General features: G+C 41.4%; 2 protein-coding genes across 3 annotated transcripts in view; one reads left to right on the forward strand and one right to left on the reverse strand.

Moving 5' to 3' along the window:
• PIGF (phosphatidylinositol glycan anchor biosynthesis class F) overlaps nt 1-3632 on the forward strand; it is a 19738-nt gene extending 16106 nt beyond the window's left edge. Inside the window, exon 5 of the mRNA XM_027681975.1 lies at nt 3258-3632. Within this exon, the coding sequence (XP_027537776.1) occupies nt 3258-3371 (114 nt within the window). The 3' untranslated portion in view covers nt 3372-3632. The remainder of the gene's footprint in view (nt 1-3257) is intronic.
• On the reverse strand, nt 3430-21260 carry RHOQ (ras homolog family member Q). 2 transcript variants are annotated; one of them, XM_027681976.1, is made up of 5 exons: nt 21075-21260; nt 20873-20931; nt 5518-5678; nt 4692-4787; nt 3430-3969 (listed from the first exon to the last, which is right to left on the reverse strand). In XM_027681976.1, exons 1-5 carry the CDS (start codon nt 21233-21235, stop codon nt 3814-3816), a joined length of 633 nt encoding a protein of 210 aa, XP_027537777.1. In that variant the 5' UTR covers nt 21236-21260; the 3' UTR covers nt 3430-3813. The 2 variants fall into 2 exon arrangements, with proteins under 2 accessions (XP_027537777.1, XP_027537778.1); XM_027681977.1 differs by having other exon boundaries at nt 5518-5682; nt 21075-21258.
• Nucleotides 21261-21288: the final 28 nt, after the last annotated feature.

The raw sequence follows: 21288 nt of genomic DNA on the forward strand, positions 1-21288 counted from the left end.
GAAAAATATTCTGTCCTGTCTCTTGCAACCCCCACACTTTTCTCTCCAGATCAGCCTTCTTTCCCCTCAAAAAAAGTGCAGCTAGGTCATGTTGCCTAACATCTTATTCCCCTGCTGCTAACCCAGCCTAGACATGGCATCGGTACTGGGGTAGGATATGCCAGCTTCCTCAAGGCAGAAGGGAGCATGAAATAGGAGAAATTGAGCTGAAAAGTTCTCAGGGGATGAGGGGGGTGTATTACAAGTTGCATACTTTAAACAAGTGGAGTGGAATCTCTTGGAACATGCACACAGATATTAGCTGCTTAGATTTCTATCACTTACAGGCAGTTCATACCAAGTCAGGGAAGTTAAATCAAGTTTGAGATAATATGAAAGACAGGGCAAAAGCAGACCGATCAAGTAAGTCAAAGTCATTTAAAAAGGTCCAGCAGAAAGTGATTGGGTCTCAAAAAATGAGGCCAGCAGCTAATACAAAATAAAGCAACCCACTTTCATAGAAAAAAGCAACCCACTTTCATAGGCAGACAAAAAGCATGTGCAAGGGCTGTTATTTTAGTGCAGCTGATGTGCTCAAGAGCCATATCTTCATCTGTCTTTGATAACTTGCTGCTTTAGATATACCCATGGGTGCCTCTGGCTATATGTAGCCTAAAGGCCAGCAGTCAAGAATAAAAGGTGCAAAACTAGTATTATTACCTGTTTGTTTGGAGGTTTTGTGCTGTCTTTAGGATTAGAGAAAATAGAATGAGGACAGCAATGCTCTTAAGTCCAGGCTTTTAATTCTAAAGGACAATCAAACTGCCTTCAGAACTGCTTTGGGCCATCTGAGCAGCAGACTTAGAACAAGTACCTGGCCTAGTACCCTTCTGTTCTATGCCACTAGAAGGGATGAGGTGGTGTTATTTTTTCTGTCTTATTCTTAGACAGGGAGATGGAGTGTTTTATGGTTTCTTCTCTTTGTCCCCTGTCTTTGCCACCTGCCACTGGTGAGGGTTCAGAGGTCAGAGACTCGCATGTTAAGTGAGACAGCCTGAAACTTCTATAGGGTAACTATGACTTCTAAAAAGCAAAGAAAAAAATGAATCTCTTAGAAGAAAGACAGAGGCATAATTGATATTAAAAATCACATAACTATTGAAAAATCATGTCCCAAGTTGCAGTTCAGTCAGGTAAAAGAAGTTACAACAATTATCAGAGATTCTTTTAATCGTACCAATAATCACCCGCTATACACAAAATACCAAAATATACAGGGTCAATGGGTCATCACGGATACTGACTTTGGAACGTGGTCAATTCAAAGTCCATTACCTACCTATACTTGTGAAGAGCAAACAGGCAACTATAAATTCACCTAATGTAGGTAAAAATTTAATGAAGGATCATTGATCACTCAGAGAATTTGATGTAAAAAGACCACCAAGTTAAGAAGCCTCTATCCATAGTTCTGTGGATATTAGAGTGGTGTTTGACTTCATCAGTGGATAAGTAAGTATGAGTCATGTTCCAACTGAATGTTACTGAGTGAGCAGCTGGGGTTGCAGGGACTTTATTGTTTTGTCCTGTAGATGTGTGTAATATGCAAAATGCTAGAAATAATTACATTTCATTTAGAAGTTGAAAAGATCCACCTGAAGTGTAAGTTTAGCCAAGGCCACAAACTTAGGTGAGTTTCAAATACACATAGTATCTTACCATGCCAAAGCATCTCAAGGCTTTTTATAGATGATCTACAATACACAATACAACTGTTAAATGAATGAAAACAAGCAAATCTTTGGTTTGAGAGGCAATGCCAAAATACTCAGCAACAAAAACAAGTAGCAGAGACAGAATGTCTGAAAATGGAAGAATGAAACAAGGTCAATAAAGAGTACCTAAGGCACCTTGTTTAATAGTCATCTTTGCTACACTCCTTAAGACCTCCAAATAACATATAAAACTGTAAATGCTAAGGAATGTGAAGATGAAAAAATAGCTGAGGAGACTGAAGATGAAAGAGCAGAGAACAAAATACATTACTCTTATTCATAGTTAAAATTCCTATGATCAGAAGTTGTGAATAAATATATTCTTTTACATGATAATGAAGTAAAGAGAAGAATCAGAGCTAGAAAAATGAATGAAAGGAGGAACCAATAGCGTTAAGAGTAACTTCATTTGATATTCATGAATTGCAAGTTAAAGTGAAGTAGAAAAGAAGTCTGAACTCGGAGATTGGGATGTTTTCTCTAATGTCTAATGCATTTCTCAGTCTCAAGTACTACAGAAGGGGGAAATATCCCCCTTAATTTAAAAAAATAAAAGGAGAGTCCAGTCTGTTCTTGCTTCAGGAATATGCACTGTACAGCAGGAATTTCAAAACTGTCCTTATGAAATAAAAAGAAGTATGCAAAGGAGAATTTTGAAGAGGGATGGGAATTTGTTTATTCTACAATAAATATTTTTAATCACTTACTTAGTTGAGACTTTCATCAGATGCAGTATGTAGTGGACTAGTAATATAAGCTAGATCTGAGGACAGAATGGTTAAGTCTTGGTTTGGCCACTCCTCCCTGCAAATCAATACCAATTAAAAAAAAAAAAGGGCAGGGGGAGAATTCCATTACTACTCTGCCTCAGTATAAGATGGTTTGTGAAAGTGAGTCAGCTTTATTGAGTCAGCTCCCTGTTCTTATACTAGAAAATAGAGCTTATAATTAAAGCTCTCTTTAACATAACCAGTTTACTACATGTTTGCTGAACTGGGTGCAGGATGCTCAGTTTCCAAATTTAGAGTCAGAGGGAAATTCATCAAGGAAAAAAAAGCCAACAAACCTCTATCCATCTCAGTCTCTGCCCTTGTTTGAATACTAGTTCATTTATACACACCTCTAAAAATTTCAAAACACTGTGAGAGGTGTAGGTTTCCAAATGTATGCAGCAGAACAGGAAGTTAGGTTAGTTGAACACTTCAGGGGATATAAATACTTCTAAGGTTTTTTTTTCCACAGAATTTTGGGACTATCAAACTTAAGTCTGCAAGAGCCAGAAGCCTTCTTACATTTTAATGCATCTTAATTAAAAACTGTACAACAGCATGTAGTGTTCATGAAGATGATTGTTAAGCTTTTGGCATTTTTAGGAAAGCACATCAAGCTTTAAAGTAGAATAAGACTACTGTCTTTCAGTACCTAGATTTTGTGCTCACAAAGTACAAAAAAACCACAGACATTTTCACCATTGTCTGCTTTTACCTTGTGTTCTCCCCTCAGGTATGGCCCATTTCCTGTTCCCTCGGAGCTACCTTTGGCTATATGGCTGGTCTGATTATTGCACCTCTGTGGATACACTGGAACCGGAAGCAGCTTACATACAAAAGCAGATAACTGGAGCAAAGAGAGACAAGGTATTTCTTTGTGCAGATTCCATACAGACTGTGCAAAAGTTGTTTTTTTAAGATAGATATATATATATATATAGTCAAAGCAGAAGACTGTCCAAATTCAGTTAGAGTATTTCAGGCCAAGCATCTCCACTCATTAAAATCACACAGATGCCGTTTCAGCATGGTGCAGTTTTTGCTTCCTCTAGACTATGTAACCCTGAGAGATTGTACCTTCCAGTCTGAATAAAATATTTGTAACAGGTGTGGTGGCTTCTTATTACAAGTTTGTTGACTTTGATTTTATTCCTCTGGATTTCACTGGTTGTAGAAGGCAGAATCGTAGGTTCAGCTTTCAAACCTGTAACAAGTTCGCTATGTACTTAATGCATTGTATTTAAAATCAGTAGAATTTCACAGTAAGCCTGGCCATTGTCAAATGTTTTTCACGTGATCAAACAGCAGTTTATGCATCTTGAGCCTATTCTCTTCTTCACTGTGTGTTTCTTTGGAGTTAGAATGGCTATAATAGCTTCATCAAAAACGGTCTTCAGTCCTTTCTGTGTTAAAGCTGAACACTCCACATAGCAGTAGGCTCCTATCTGTCAAGAAAATAAGTTAATTCAATAGCAATATATCTCAGCTGTTCACTTCCATCTGTGCACTTCTGCTTCCCCCCCCCCATGGTGACATTACAATGTTTGGCTGCAATCTAGAAAAGTTATCTGCATAACTGATATGCATCCCCCTGTCTGAGAAAATAAGATCTGTCTTTTCACCAAAGATCTGGAAGGTATTTAAGCTGGTTGGTTTATAAAGGAAACATATTAAATAAACTCTTTAGATTGGCAATGGGGTCCTAAGGTATGTTTGATAATTAAACAGCAAAAAAGAATTACATGACCAATTTGTGTTTCAAAAATAAGACTCTATAAGAAAGTGTCCTGATAAGCATTATCCACATAGTAGTTAAAATGGTAGTATAATATTCTCAAATAATTTTTAAAAGATGCTTACAACATTTTGCTTGAACAGAAGAGGTCCCTTCTGACGTCAAACCAGTCTGTGATTTTAATTATCTTATATAGCTTTTACAGGTGTCTATGCAGAAAATTAGAACTGTTACTAACAGGGAAGTGCAATTACACAGGTCTGCTTGTTACCTCTATTCAGCAATGTAAGAAAATATTGTTAACTGGTAACCAGTCGCAAGGGTTCGTACATGGACTGGTAAAAGAAATGGGCAAAGTGGCAAAAGGAGTCAAGTGGAAATAGGGGGTTTTTTTCTTTGTTATTTGGTTTCATTTAGGAATATCCAGTTTACCTCTTTTGCTAACTTCTGTCCTTGCTCCACAGATATGGGCTTCTCTTTCATATCATTCAGTCTTGCCAGAGTTTTTGGGTCATCACGAAGATCAATCTGGCAAGAAAGATTGCAGTCATGTTGGAATACTTTTTTTTAAACAAAAGTCAGCAGACAATATGATACCCTCTTTTTAAAAGATAATTATTTAAAGGAGTATTGCATCTATTAAAAGGGAGTTATATCATGTTTAGGATCATGGACCGTTCCTGATCTAAAAGCCCTAAATTTAAGCTGTGAACGACTACCTTTAATCCAGAAGGAACTAACATTTATTCTGTAATTCAGCTCTTCATATGTGTATCCAGCAGCAGCAGAAAGATTAACCCAAACATGATACCGACATGTGGGTCACTTCGTAGATGAAGCTCAGTCCACTGCCCACAAGAAGCAAGGAGAAATTGTTTCACTTCTCCCCTTGCTCCTTTGCTTCAGCAAATATTGCATATGATTAATAGTTGTCACCCAAGCATTTCCAGTAACATGGGCATGGGCAGACAATTTTTTTCCATAAGTCCCATGACTTTTTAGAAAGTCAGATGGAGATATGCAGCCAATCTTGCCACCCTGTTTACAACGGGTATAACAAGTTTTTTTTAATAAAAATGGAGGTAGCTCATTAAAGAACAACACAGATCTAGGTTTTTCTGCCACCTGTAAAGGTTGTTGCTCCAAAGGCAGAAGGAGGTGCTGCTCAAGTCCTGTTGGGCCTGAACTTTCAGCCTAAAGAAAAGCACCATATAACGATCCTAATTGTTTAAATAAAATAGAACAGAACCAGATATACCTGTGTTCCTACTAGTAAAAAGGGAACATTAGGTGCATATTCCTTCAACTCCGGTACCCACTCTTCCTTCACATTTTGAAATGAAGCAGGGTTTACCACTGAGAAGCAGATAAGGAAGACATCGGTCATAGGGTAAGATAAAGGTCTCAGACGATCATAGTCTTCCTAAGGAAGAAAAAATCTGTTATCTGCAATATTAAATTGTTGCCTGTATTTTGTTAATTTTAAAAGTTATATTCAGAAACCGTATTCGTATTTCACAAATGTTGTTGAGAAAAACTTCCTGAATGATTACAACTTTTCCAGATTAGTTATTGTGGCTGTTAGAGCAATATCTGCATATAAGGGTAACTGTATGTGAATTTTAAGTATTTTGAAAAGTGTATTAATACTGATGGAAATTTACTTCTGTATGAGAATATACAGAAGACTACCCTTTAAAAAGTTTATACTTGAAAAAAAGGCTTATGGTTCAAACATACTTGCAGATCAAAGGTTAGTTAGTTATCTGTAGAGAAATAAGCAGATGTGACCGCTGTAGAGCCATCCAGGCGAGGTTATAAAAATGTAGGCTAGATTAAGGCTATTTAATGCACTTGAATGTTCTATTTTGGATCAGATGTAGAGGTGATATTTAAGGCCCTCCTTGAATTTTATTTCTTAGAAGCTTTATGGTCCTGTTGCTAGAGATCAGTGCAGTAGGATCTTTTGTCTATACTGTGCTTTCTGTAAGCAAGCCCAGCAAAGGGTCAGAAGGAGCAGAAATCCCGGATCAAGGCTATCAGGGGAATATTAATACCTTTTGTATGGGGAGGGGTTAGTGTGAAAAGATTATTATTTGGGTCATTTAGGGCCACAGCATTTAGAGCCACCAGTCATACTGCCAGGGCATACAATACTGTGACAAGACAGGCATCTAGGAGCATCATCCCTATTGTAAATCAGAATTCTTTCTAGCAAGAGAGAAAGTGGATTTTTGCCATGTATTTTATCTAACATTAGAAGGGAACATGCCCCTGCAAGGCTTCCTTTGGTTTTTGGCAATGAACCAATGCCTTACCATTTCTACCTTAGGTTTCGGGGTTTCTTTTAACATAGATAACTAAGACTGAGCCCAGGCATTGCAGAGACAGTGTCAAATGCTGGATTTATGCCTTTTCTTCCACAGTAGACATCAGTTTGTTATGGCTGCTGCAGCAGCCTCCCTCTTGCCCATGTAAGCTCCCCATCTTAATTAAATCTCACAAATATTGGAACGATTTGTTCATTAAATGTAGAGACAGAAATGTAATTCAACTCCATGTTTGAAATGAGCCAGAAAATTAAATTTTTGTTTCCTTGGCAACAGTCACATTACCAGATTATTAACCTATAGTCACACCCTTAGAAAAAGCCCTTCATTGATTGTTATGTTTTAAACATGGTCACTAGAATTTCAGAAAACATATAAGAACTTCCTCAGAACCCTTTCTGCTAGGCCCATCTTTCCATCTGGAAGTCAACAGCTACGAGAAGAGGGCTGTTATTCTCATTGTGAACTGGAGAAAACACAAGCACAGGCAGAGATTCTGCACTAGCAAGGAGGTGACCATTGACCAGTATTCTTCAGTGTCTATTTTACAGTGTTCTGAATTGTAATCAGTATTCTCATGTGCCATTTTGACTATAGGCTCTACTGCCAGTTTTGTATATAGGTTTGTCAATAAAATAGAGCATGCTTAGTTGTTAACGTGGGTTCCCAATTTCACAACCACAGTAACTGGCACTGCTGTGAAACTACAACATTTGACAGGCCTTTTCCCTGCTAGTCTCAGGCTCCTGCCCTGATTCAAAAGAAAAAAACAGTAACCCTGTCTTTTCCACATCTGTGGACGTTCATCATAGAAAGCAGAAATAAGTTCAAGAACACCACAGCAAGTTGAAACTCTTCAACATTCAATTCTTTTTTTAAGCATGTATTTTACGTTTTACTTTTACTACTGAATATAGTTAGATCCTGCTCATGGTTGTTCATGTTTTTCTGGGGTGGAGATCAAAATCCTAAAAGAAGCTTCCCAACTGCAAATTACACTGGTCCCTGGAGTACAAAATCTGCATGCAAGGACACACAGGAGGATCTGTCAGTTGCTCTCAAATTCAGCTTTACTAAATCATATGTGGGGTGTATTACTGAATATGTTTCTTTAAAAGAAAATATCTAGTTTAAAGCCATAATTTGTTCCTACCACCAAAGAGCTGCCATCACCACACTCAACATTTTCTAAAAATCTCACATCTGGATTACAATAACTGGAATATTGTCTGCACTAAATGCCAGAATGCAGAAAGCATTTCACTGTCACCAGAAATTATGTTAGTCCATTAACCTTAAAATACCTCTTTAGTTAATCCATTTCAAATTACAGATGGACCTTTTATTCATAGTAAATATTAATCATTTTCTTAAAGCTGATCTTGGATCTGAACTCCTTTCCTGCTCCTGCATCTGTTTATGTGCCTTTTCATTTATACCCTGTCCCATCTGCACTGGGCAAGCTGTGGGTCCCTCCAGTGTAATTAAGAAGTTAACCTGAAGGCAAGCACAATGTGATTGGATACATCACGTACCACGGCTAAAGATGTATGTGGTATTCGCAACAGTGACTTCACTACATTTATGCTTTCTTAAATTATCAGAGAATTTGACTATACCCACCAGTCCTGCTGCTTGAAACCTGTCAGTGCTGTCAGGCTCTCCTTTCAACCTTGCCTGTGCTCTGATCATCAGGTTCATATTGATATTAATAGAGGCAGGTAGTTCTAACAAAGCCTTCCACCACATGGTTAGACTGATCCTGGGTCCTCCTGAGAGAGACCCTGCTTAAATGTTACCAACATCTAGTAGGCCATTTGTGCCTAAAGACTCCTTCTGCCCCCCAACAACCCCTCAGAAATAGCAATCAAACCTGTAAACTTTCTGTGATGTATTGGGCCTACATAACTGCTGGGCTGGGTAAAAGAATTTGAAATACCAAATTAATTTAGACTTAATGTTAGAGAAGCCTGGAAAAATCTTATTGCTTCAACTATAATTTATTTCCTGAATCTAGTGTAAGGGAAATAAATGTGGTTTATTCTAAAATTAAATGCAATGGCAAAATTAATTATACTAGCCAGTCAAGTTAAATTGCAATTTGAGTGCATGTACACACCACACTGTATGGCAGTTAGACTAATTAGACAATCTAATTGGAGGAGACACTGCATATATATTTAGGCATTAAAAATAAATTTAAAGAATTTAACTGGAATATTTTAAGAATGTGAATAAGGTGGGCAAGAAAGCCACTAAGGATCAAAATAATCAGTTATAAGTCTCAAAAACTCCAGGCTATAATAGTGAAAAGGCATGTTCTCCAACATACTCTGAACTTTAAACAAAAATTGCTTGCTGTTTGCTGAAGCAGGTGAATACAGATAGAAAAATACGCTGAAAATACGAGGGATGTAATAAGTTTAAACAAAATTGGACACAAGTATGTTGACTTAACTAACATGATATGATGTGATCTCTATAAAACATGACACTGCAGCAGTTCATAATTTACCTAGTATGCCTGTATAAAGCCAGAAGAGCTGCCAATACACAGCACACGTGAAAAATGAGATGACATGGAGGAAGTAATGACTTGACTTGGCTTCTCAACTACAAACTGGGCTTTTTGTTTTGTTTTTAAGAGTGGAGAATGGAAATTCGTACAATGGAAATTCATATTTTTAAATTATCACGTCGCCCTACTTTTGATATGCTGCAGGTATGTCTAGCCCCAGTTTTGATATTCTGCAGGTATATCTAGCATTGCCTTTATCTTACCTCCTTAAAATCTGTCCTTTAGGTTTCTTTTTCCATGTTACGGTACCTGATAATCTGCCTGAGATTTTCTTGTCCATGTCCTTGAATACTGAATCACTGATTTTCATTGTATTTTGAATGTTGAAGTGGATTTGCTCTCACATGTCCAAAATCCGGCTATTTCCAACATTTACCTGTTCAAAAACAGGTCTTGAGAAAATTTTGTATGCAGACTGAAGAATGATATTGCAATTCTGCAGCATTATATTCTTCCTCATTTCAAGGGTTTGTTCAGACTAAAAGCTGAATGCAGTGCCCTATTTCAAGTCATACATTTGATTCTGAACTAACACTTTTGCACAATTCCATGCATATCAGCTGAGAGACACATTTAAAACCACACAAACTATATTCCTAACTCTGCCACTGACACAATATGTAGTCCTGAGCAAATCATTATCTTCTCTCTATTTGCATCTTCCCATCTGTAGAGGTTTGCTAGCTTCGTAATGCATTAGTCTTTGCAAAACATTCCTTTGAGCTACACACCTTATGTGCAGTGGAATATTTTTTAAAAAATAAACTAAGAGAAAGTGGAGTATTATTATTTCTGAATAACCTTCTTGACACACAAAAAGCATTCTTTCCTTATATTTATTAGAAAACTGAAGTGAGAGGTGCAGGCATACAGGAATTCTGTCGTACTAGAGACTCTGTAGCTCCACTGTTTCATGGTTATCATGCTCTTCCTGGCCCAAGTTGAAGTGATGGGGACAGAGACAGAGGTCCTTACCCCTCTGTCAGTAATGTGAGACCACAGGCCTTCTCATCTGGAATGGTATCAAGGTCTCTCTATCCAATTTGGAAAGATGAACGGCTATTAGACCTTTGCAATCAATACCTTCCCACATCTTGATCAAGACATTTGAGGAAATTCACACCTCTCAGATCTGTCGTCACAGGTAGTAAAGACAATGTTAAGCTAGATCTGTCTGATTTTTATTTCCTTGCTATTATGGGGGCTAGTGTCTTAAAGCAAATAGGAAAAAACAAGCTCTGGTATGTCAGTAACACTGAGGCAGGGGCCCAAGGTGTGTCATGTTTTAATCCGCAGTACGTGTTTTGTACTCTGATGAAACCAAAGTAGTGAATCATTTTATGTGTTTTGCAGCTTAGGAATGAAATTTTAACAATGCACCTCCAGTTCTACTGACGTGCTTATAAACAAAAGCATAATCCTATTTCTTTTCTATTCTGAGAGGCATAAAGTAGATGGGAGAAAACAAAATAAAGCTTGCACCACTGGAAGAGAATCTGGAGCTCAACAACTCTGGGTTTGTGATCTCTGTTAGCAACCATCTGTTGCTTTCATAGCGTACAACAGCAATCGTAAGAGGAGGTTCTCACTCCCAACCATCTGTTTTTAGAGGGGAAGCCAAAAATAGGCATCAGGCAGAGTTGCTAGAGGAATCCAACCTCTAGCAGCAAAGGGTAATCACTACTGCTGCTCAGAGGGGCTCAGTGAGGCAGAGTTTTGCAGAGCAAAATCCCAGCTAAAAGCCCAGGTTTTAACCGATTTCATAGTAGGGCTTGGTAATAACAGGCAGAAGTCCTCTCTCAATATGAATTGCCATACTTTACTTTTTGAAGTGCATTTCAAAGCTTCCTTCATTTTTCAGTTTCCTCCCTGAAAATAAATTTCTGTTCCAGCAGGTCCCTGTAATATTCTGGAAAACTTTGGAAATGAACCATAACGACTGTTGTACATAACATGTACCCCAGGGACTTAATAACAGCTCACAGTTACCCCTGGACACATCTCGCCATCTCTCCCAAATTGTTTGGATATAAAGCCTGATCTGCAGCTTTGCCATAAGCACCAGGCAAAGCCTCTGAAAGCAACTGCCTACTCCAAAAGCACACCAGGAAACAGACTTCGCCCCGCTGAATCACCCTGTGGTTTCTGATTCTACTAGATGCTTGGTGGGGGAGGAGAGAGAGGGAAGTGGCCTGTACTGCCCCATGCCAAGCACAAATTGCTTCCTTGGCTAAAAAGCACTCTCCATTTTTTTTTCAGTCTGGGCTGTATAACTCTGTAACCCTTTGCAAGGAAGGAGGGTGGAGCGTCCCCCAGGATGCTGGTTTCCTGGCACTGCCGCTCACAAGAAGGCACCACTAATGCAGGACCATTTGGCAGAAAGTTGCAATTTGGACTGACACAGCATTGCCATAAAACGTCTGCTCATCCAGTCCTGCAACCCAAGCTCTGTTACACTGGTCACTGCATTTCATATTGTATTTGTGGCCACTGGCTTTTGAACATGAAAAACGAGATGCAGTGATTATTTCCTGGCTGCAGGGGAAAAGTGCACTACAGACCCACTGTCTCTTCTCAGGCTTCTGAAGATACAGCTTGCATTGCTAAAGAAAGCAGAATTGTCCTTTTGTGGCTTGCTCACACAGGTTTCCCAGGGAGTGCAAAAAGCTGCTGATTTGGGCCCAGCATCTATTTTTAATTTATAGAAAAGGCTTCAAGAATGCAGGGTAAGTGCTCTTCCATTGTATTCTAAAAATGAAGTAAGCTGATCTAAATCCATTTCTGAATTCCTGTGAGGAGGACTGTTCAAAGGACATATGAATTATACATTGAAAAAGCCCAGGGTTTGTGAATTAGGATTTTTATTTTTTTTTACAAAACTTTCCTTCTGGCATATTTGAGAACTGTGCAACTGCTTACATGTCTGAAAAGCTTTTCTGTATAGAGAGAAAACAGCTGGAAGATGGAGCCTAGTAAGATGGATTTTAGAGCATCAGAGACAAGAAGGACAGAATATTTCTTTAATTATACACAAAATTGCCTTTAAGTGTTCAGATTTGATCCTAGTCTTAATGTATGATTCAATACTGTCCAAATCTTACATCTTGCCATGTGGTAATGCTAAACTATTTCCTAGATGGTCTAAACAGCACTCTCCCTCCCTCCTCTCCATCACCACAAGAACTTCAACTTGCTGGCTTTGTCATGGTTTTCTAGAAGTGGAAGTTCCTGAATTTCTCCATAAGGCTTATTATTTTAGCATATGTAAGAACAGAACATGGATTCAACTGCAAGCAGTATCAGCAAGCACAGTTTCACTTAAACACCTTCAAGTTACTTGTGGCAGAGTAACTGCCATGGACAGACCCTTTCACTCCTTGCCCATGAGAAATATCAACACTGCGGTGTGTTCCTGTGCCAGTTCCCTTCTCCCTGGCAGTGAGTTTATGAACAGCACTCTTTCCACATAGGGTTTCCATTTTCCCCAGGAAAGGAATTCACCCCAGTTGTGGTGACTGCAGCCATGAACAATCAGGATTTCCTATTCTTTCAGATATAATCAGTCAAAGGAAAAAAATAAAATTCACCCTGACACAGGAGATCTGGTCAGATCCTCTGCTGAACCTGCTCTTTGGAAAGATGGGCTCTTTCACTTTATTTTCAAAGAATATGATCTGTTCTCCCAGGCAAAACTGCCTATAGATTGCAGTTGGTTTAATACAATTATCCATATCAGACGTGTCTTTTAATTACTACCTATATAAATCCTGATCAGACAAGAAACACTGATCAGTGAGGTATCCCATTCCCTTTCACTTTTTACAAATAAACCTCAAAAGCACATTCTTCAGTCCAGAGATGAGCAACAGCTTTGAAAGACAGAAGACTACAGCTTCACACTGACTCCTCCAGATTAATTCCACATCACACAATTTCTCAGGAGAGTACCAGTGTCAGAGTACCAGTGCCATCATGTGCACATCGAATAAACACATCATGGTGAAAGTTTCTGGAATTACAGGAGTTGCTAAGACTCTTCTGCACCTCGTTTTATGTCAAGTCCCAATTTGTCAGGGCTAACAGCTTCCATTGAAGAACGTGGTATAACACTTGATGATTTCACTGCAGCAGATATTGAGGCAGTTGAAAAACTGCCTATGGTTTTTCTTTCTCAAGTGAGGAATTTGTAAGCCATCTCACTGCCTGTGGCTGGGCTATCTGTTGGTCCTAACTAAAGTTGCATCCCAGGTCACACCTGGCATCGCTCCCTTATTGACTCCGACATTGAATCCAACTGGAACTCAGACCAACAAGGAACCAGCATTAAGTCCTACTGATTGTCTTTAAGCATTCATGACTACATCTAATTTAGAGCGCAACCCGCCTGAGGCACTCTCAGTCTGTGTTTTATTCATCTGAAGCAATATACACACCTAGGATGCTGACAGATGTTCCTTTCCCCTGGAGAATAATGCTGCCACCTGCATTTTTATGGCTGCACCAGCGAGTGCCAGCCATAGCAAAGAATTATTGCACACGTGCCACAGCACGGATGCAGCACAGAGCAGGATAAAACAGACTGGGGACAGTAGCTGCTAATGTGTCAAATGACACAACCTCTCCAGAACTGCTGAAAGTCTCATGTAGCATTCAGCCACATTTTTCTTAACGCAACTTTTCTAGTTACCAATCCAAACCAATAGACTGCTTATAAAACTACAGAACAGAGCAGTAAAAAGATACAGTTCCCCTCTGCCCTCTTTTTGCATTTTTTTTCTCATTAAAGGAGGGGCAGTTTTGTTACAAATTTAACTGCTAATTTGGAGGTTTAAAAAAAGTCCTGAAGTCCTGAAAAGCCAGATTAGGTAAGGCCTGGTCTGGTGGGAGGTGTCCCTGCGGAGGTTGGGACTAGATGATCTTTAAGGTCCATTGCAATCCCTTAACATTCTGTGATTCTGTCCCAAAGCATCCATTTTAGTGATGTTGGAGTTTATAATTCACAATAAAACTGCAGTATTTGGAATCAGTGTGCTTTATATTATTTCTTAAAGCCCAGTTTCCTGGAGTCTTGTGAAGAAAAATCACATCCTTTTCACCTTTTAAATGAAAGATAAATTTCTAGTACCCCACAGATACAGAGAAAACTTGAATACATGAAGCCCAGAGGTCTAAAGAATACCCTCATGCAGCAAAGGCCAAAAACCATTATGATTTCCTAGGTTTTTTTAGGTAGCAGTGTCTGCAGATAGGAATAGCTGACTCATCATTTTGAATGCCTGGGACTGACAAAACCTTGGTATTGCTGGAGTGAGTTTTATGTCTGCTTTGTCCATGTGTTCTCAATAAAGGAACTGGAACAAAGCTTATTGAAATCAGCAATCAGGGTGCCTGCTAGCACAGAGCTCTGGATCACACCCTAACACACTATAAGCCCTTTTACATTGCAGGTCAGTGCTGCGGAGGCAGTACTCAGTCAAAATATAAATTTAGTTTGTTTTAAGATGTAGTTTGGAAGCTGAATCAGGAGTTAGGCTATGAATGAAAACTATGCATTTTTTATACTTATTTACGAAAATATGAAGAGCTCTTTGCAAAGGAAACAGATTCCAATCAAGAAGTCTGACTGTGAACCTGACAAAAATTCCCAGGGTCTTATACATTCTCTATCAGAAAACTCCATCAGCTCATGCCACCTTACCCAGTTGTCCCATTCCATCACTTCTGCCTCCTGCAGCACAGCTGTGGATTATATGATACTGAACTGAGTGCAGGTGCACACACCAACTTAAAATGAAGTCAGGAAGTCAGAGTAACATTGTGCTGGAAGAGCGATAACAATTGCCTGTGTTCAGTGTTGCCTCTTTAGCAGGTGATGTTTGGATAGCATCAAAACATGCCACTGTACCTCAAAGAAATTATTAATGAGTACAATTCAGGCAGAACTCTGCCACAAACTAAAGGATATCCACTGACTCTTAACCCAGGAAAAAGGGCTTTTTACTTGGCCACATAAGCAATGTTTAGCAAGAGTCTTTCTAGGCCAGTACACTTCATAGAAATGTGCTTTTAACATATCAAAAACTGAAGTTTCAGAGAACCTCTCAAAGTTGGTTTGCTTTGGGTTCTTTATTTTGGCCTGCCATTAATTTGCTGTCAATGTGGAAAAGGCATTCTGGATCTACATTTTCAAATGCATCCCTTACATTTGATTTTAACGTAATTAGGTGTCGCTATTCAGAAAAGCTGTGGGGCTTTTGGCACTCTGCAAATTAAACATAAATGTCTTGAGTTTCCAACATCTATCCAGTGCATGCTCCTGGTAACTCAGAGCAACATCTCCCATCCTGCGACTCCCCATCTGGCGATAGCAGAACTTACCTATCCTTCTAGGAAAGCTGTGATGCTTTCAAAGCGTGAGTCACAGCTCACAAGGAGGCGTTTCAATGCAAGCTTCACACTGGGATTATTATTGTTGCAAGGCCATTTTTAAAAGCAAATCTGAAAGTACAAGTCCCCTTCCTTTTAAAGGGAAAATCTGTCTTTGCTTAAACCCTTGTCTGGAGAACTCTTGACAGAGATTGTAAGCTCAGGTACTTTACCTCCTCTTACACTGAAAAACCTTAATTCCAAAGGGAGCATCCAGGCATGTTTTTATTTTATCTGCATACATCCAGTTGTTAAATCTACGTGGCTGGCAACATCCTGAGGCACAGAGCAGCTTCAGCGGAGGCTGAGCTATTCATAGGCCAGCACGCCAGCCGGGAGTGAGCTCATGAGCTCACAGCTTCCCAGCACCAGCTGCCAGCTCGGCTGGGACATGTAAAGGGAGCGAGGGAAAATGCATGTGGGAGGAGGGAGGCACAAGGGGGAACAGAAAGGGGACAGGATCTTAATTGCTAATATCTCACGTCAGGATCTGCCAAAATCACGTTAGAGGTCTCGGTGTTTACAACTCTGCAGTAAAGGATGGCAAGCTTTGCATTGTGTGAGACTGCTTTGCTCCAGGCTGGCATTTGGCACTACGACTGCCTGGTAGGGGCAACTTGAAGGAGCAGTGTGCTCTGAGAAGGAGCATTTCTATTTCACAACAGACCAGCCAAAATGATCAGCAGCTGCCTTTCCTCTCAGTAGGATACCAGAGTGGTACCTGCTAGCCCAGGGCTACCTACCAAAGCCAAGACAAACAGCCAGCAAGGAGTCTAAAGATTTCAGCTATTTATTTATAGCAACTGCTGCAAGTTTGGTGACCATCCATTTAATAACCACACCTCACACACGGGCACATTCACAGTTATAACCATTTGTTTTTACATATCACCTTAATGCAGATCTTCCTAATATCTGAGTTAGCTTTACACACTTCAGCAGCCTGACCAACTTTAAAAAAAATTGCTTTTAACATCAGGGCTTCCGTTGCAACCAAAAAATCACTGTATCTGAATTAAGATGGCTGTGGCTGCAACCAGAGTGACCATCGGTACCTGAACTGAGAAGTACCAAGAAGTGGATTGTTGTGCTCCTGTGCTTAGCGTGTTTTGTGGTACTATTTTGGTGACAGCTGAGAAGGCACTGAGAGCTTTGTTGTATCAGACCACATATTAAGGCCTTTAAGGCAGAGATATAAAAGTGAAAAGACAAGGAACAGAGTTTACCTCAGCTTTGTCCAAGCAGACCACACTGGTATCACAACGGTAAGTGATGCTGAGGGATATCAATGTTATTATGAGGCACTGCACCATAGTAAGATTCCCCATACCCCTCTCTGCACTTCCCAGATGCTGGCTTGGTGCCAAACAGGCACCAAACAGCCATGCTATGCCTCAGCATCTCTCTTCCCACAGAAACAGGAGCAACACAGGCTCTGCTACTGCAGCCTCCCTATCCTCCCTCTAGGTCCCAACCATCCTTCACAGCAGCAGAGCAAGATTTCCACCTGTATGCGGTCAGCACCTACTGGAGGAAAGGGACACCATGAAGGAAAATTGACAGCAAAAGGGGCTGGCAGGAGGATGGACCCCAACTGCCATTTTAAACAACAGCCTTCAATATAGAGCGAAATCTCCAAAAGGCAACTGCTGTGTGTCCTCCCACTTATCCCAATCATTTGGGACATGGCAAAGGGACACACACCACACCTCTTTGTTAGTGCTTACAGACATTTCTTCAGAAATGTTAATACCATGAGAGCTGGCAGTATTACTTCTGGTATTATGGAAGATCAAAATGATAATCAGTTGTCACCAGTTCAGAAGCATTCCAACATGGTGATCTTAACAGACCCCTCATGAAGCCATGATTCTCTTCCCAAGCTGATTATGCCACATAGCCCTGCTCAATGAAGAGCAGTACTGAGACATAGTCTCCCAGAGCAAGACAGGCAACTACAAAGCCAAAGGCATCCAAGCATCAGTACCACAAGCACCTCACATTTAAACTTCAGTGCACTGATGCAGATCTTCAATGCAGGTAGGTTCCACAGATCTCATCTTCCTGCAGAAACCAAGACCCACTCTAAGCCCACACATTGCAAGCAGAAGGCTAAAAGGAGCTGCTGGCTCCACCTCTGGAAGGAATTGCTGGAGGAATGGCACCAAATTCCCACATGCCTCCCTGACACGGGAGGCTGCCTCCACAGCTGCAAATCCAAACGGGCTCTGAGAGCCTCCATTGCTCAGCAGCTGTACTGGCTATTTTCTGCTGAACCAGGGCCTCAGTATTTTCAGCCAGAGAAGAGCTGCCTTGAACTCACACACACCCTGTGTATAAACTGAACGTTGTGAACCACTAGTGGCATTTTTCTCTGCTATGTATAACTAGAAAAAAATGGGATTTTAATAGATTTATTTTCAACCTACTTTAAACTATGAGGCCTTATGTCATCATTATAGTTACTACATGTGATCCTGTGTGTGTTATGAAGAAGCAAGCTAGAAATGAGTACTGGATGAACTCAAAAGCTTGCAACTCCTCTGCCAAAGCAAAGTCTGTCACAAGTTGCTAAATACATAACCACGCAAGTTAAAGAGACCCACACACTGATAAGTCAGTATTTCAGGGCGATGAGCCTACTGTGCACCAGCTATGAACCAAAAGGTCTTTAATCTTTGCTCTGCTATGGACTTCACGTATGGATTTGGAGTAGGTCACTGTTTAAACCTTCATTTAACCCCTCACTCCTCTTCCCCCTGAATTGAGATCTGTAGACTGTATCTGTACTCTGTCCAGAGCTGGGAGTATAAACATGCTGAAGATTGTGAACTGCTTAGACACCACAGTGATCACGCACTGCCAAGTTTTGATAAAATTATACTATCAGGCCAGTATTCTACATTAAAACAATTTGGGGGTGACAGAATTAGAAATAAAAGCACTGATGTATGCTGGCATGGAAATCCCAACTCTGGGCAGCAGGCATGTATCAGATACAGCATGCTGTTTTCCCACCACAGAGAAGGCATCACCAGCTCATGTCTTTTCTGCTCTTTACTATATATGTTTAAGCTTTAAAGGAAGCTTTCTGCTATTGCAAAAAAAAAAGACAGGCTTTCAGCCCACTCTCTGACAAAATGGCCTTTAGCTGAATGAACTTGCTGGACTGGAAGCCTCAGATGTCCACCAGTTCCCCAAACATGCTGAAGTGGGATGGGCATAGTGGTAAAGATTTTATTAGCACCACAGGTCTGACTAAAAGGGGAGTTTTGCCAAGACTAGATATATCTGTTAAGTAGCCTCATTAAAAGACCCTACATGAGCTGAGGCTCCTCTGAATCAGGCCAGCAAGACCTGTTCCTAAGTACCTCAAAAACTGCTCTGTAATTCAAACTGAAGAATCCAGCTTTTCAGAAACTGGAAAAAAAGCTTACCTCAACTTTTTACACCTCTGGATATACAACTTCACACTGACAAAATTTTTTTAGTGTAACAGGAATACCTTCACTTGCTGTTTGTTGTAAACTGGCCAGTTTACCCTCCTAACTTTTGAGGAGGCCAGGGGTCACCTGGGTTTGTACTCAGCACATTCACACAGAGTGGGATACCACAAAACCACCTTAGTTAAGGTTACACAGACCTAACAACACATACTCCCATTAATAGCAACAAGCCCAGCACAAGCAGTTTGAGACGGCATCCCCAAATACACTATGCATATGTACAGTAGTGCTAGGGTCACTTTCACACTTTCCAATGCTCACTATTAAAAAAGAAAAGAAAATTAGTTGCATATTAACTAAATGCTTTCTTTGAGCGCTAAATACTCATTTTGTAACCTACTTAAGCAACATTTTACAAGCCGTGTTTTGAACCAATTACTATTGAAAAACAGGACAATGACAGTAATAAGAAATGCATTTAGTTGGCACAAATTTGACTAGTTTGTGTTTATGTCAGTGAAATGACAACCATGAAGTCAGTCTTTGTGGGAAGAGTCTCACCCTTCAGGGTGAGCTTTCTGGAAATGGGGCTGTTTCCTACAATCCTCATGGAATTAATTACATTACTGATTTCAGGCCTAACAAAGATATAAAAGACCATTCAAATGCTGATTCCCTTTCCTAAGGCTATATGCAGATCTAAAAAGGTACACTAATTCAGGCAGCAGTTGTTCAATTAAGTATAGGAATAACATGGTTAAAAATTACCACTTCAGTCTATGCAAGTTCCGTGAGATTATCTTACTAGTTGCTCTTTACAACAAGGAAGCATGTCTGAGGTCATGTGAGACCAAAGCACATGCTCATGCTGCAAGAACAAGTTTTAATATAAGGAATACGCAACTTTACAGAAACCCACGCAGCATTTCCATATATGCTCCACACCTCCTGGGGTCAGGCCCTTCGCAAACTGCTTCCAATAAGGCATCCCCAGAAAGCTGGAAGTACTCTAACCCCGGAGGAGACCATGCTCGGCCCGCAGCTGGTGCCGTGCAAGTTAAGCTAACAAAGAGGTGACTTGAATCATGGAGCCCTTTAGAAACCACTACACCAGCGACCCCTCCAAACATCCAGCATTTTATCCATCATTAAAGTTACTTAAGAGCCGTGCTGACATCACAGCATCTTTCACAACCGGCTGTAATCTTAACCAAATGAATCACTTGAATTGTCTGGGACAGCAAAAGAAACCCAGGTTATCTCAAAGGCAGTGGCTGATTTTTTTTTTCCCCACGTTATTATTTTCCACCTTTAGTTTAAACAACTCTTTGGAGCTATTTGAGCGCTGTAAAGCACAAACAAGGCAAGCTGCGGCAGCCCGGCTCTCCATCCGACCCGAGGCGGCTGAGGCAGCGTGTTCCCTGTGTGCTGAACGGGGCATATTTTCCCACCTGAAGGCCGACGGAGGGTCGGCACCCCAGGGGGGAGAGGGGCTGGCCGGGGGCGATGCCCGGCCCAGAGCGATGCCCGGCCCAGAGCAATGCCCTGCAGGCGCAGGGCATCCCTCCGCCCCCACCGGTCGATGCCGCGGCGCCCTGGCCCCAGCACCGCTAAAAATAAAGCCCGTCTCCGCCTGCCCGCTCTCGGAAATCGGGGTTGGATCGATGGTTTTCTTTTAAATCTGGTTTTTGTCAATCCCCCTCTCCCCCGACAACCCGGCTCCGAACCGCCCAGCTCGGACCGCAGCCCTGTGAATAACTTCAGGGATGGCCGGGACCGCCGCCGGGCGGGGGGACGGGGCCGGGGGGCCCGCGGGCAGCGCTCGGCACTCACCTGGCCGGCGGTGTCGTAGAGCCCCAGCAGGTACTGCTTGCCTCCGACGGTGACGCTGACTGCGAGAGGGGAGAAACACAGCGGGTGAGGGAGGGCACCCTCGGCCGACCCCCTCCGAACCCCCCGGCAGGGCCAGGCCGGGGGATGGAGTGAGCAGGGACGGGGGAGAGGGGGCGGCAGCCGCGGCCCCCCGCCCGCTCACCTGCGTAGTGGTCGAACACGGTGGGCACGTACTCCTCGGGGAAGGCGTCGTTGGCGTAGCTCATCAGCAGGCACGTCTTGCCCACGGCGCCGTCCCCCACCACCACGCACTTCAGCATGACCGCCGCGCTGCCATGGGCCATGGCCGGAGCCCGCCCTCATGGCCCCGCGGGCGCGCCCCGCCGCGCCGGGCCCCTCGGCATCGCCGCCGCCGC

The sequence above is a fragment of the Neopelma chrysocephalum genome, unplaced genomic scaffold, assembly GCF_003984885.1.
Source record: "Neopelma chrysocephalum unplaced genomic scaffold, ASM398488v2 Primary Assembly neopelma1_61b, whole genome shotgun sequence".
NCBI lineage: Eukaryota > Metazoa > Chordata > Aves > Passeriformes > Pipridae > Neopelma > Neopelma chrysocephalum.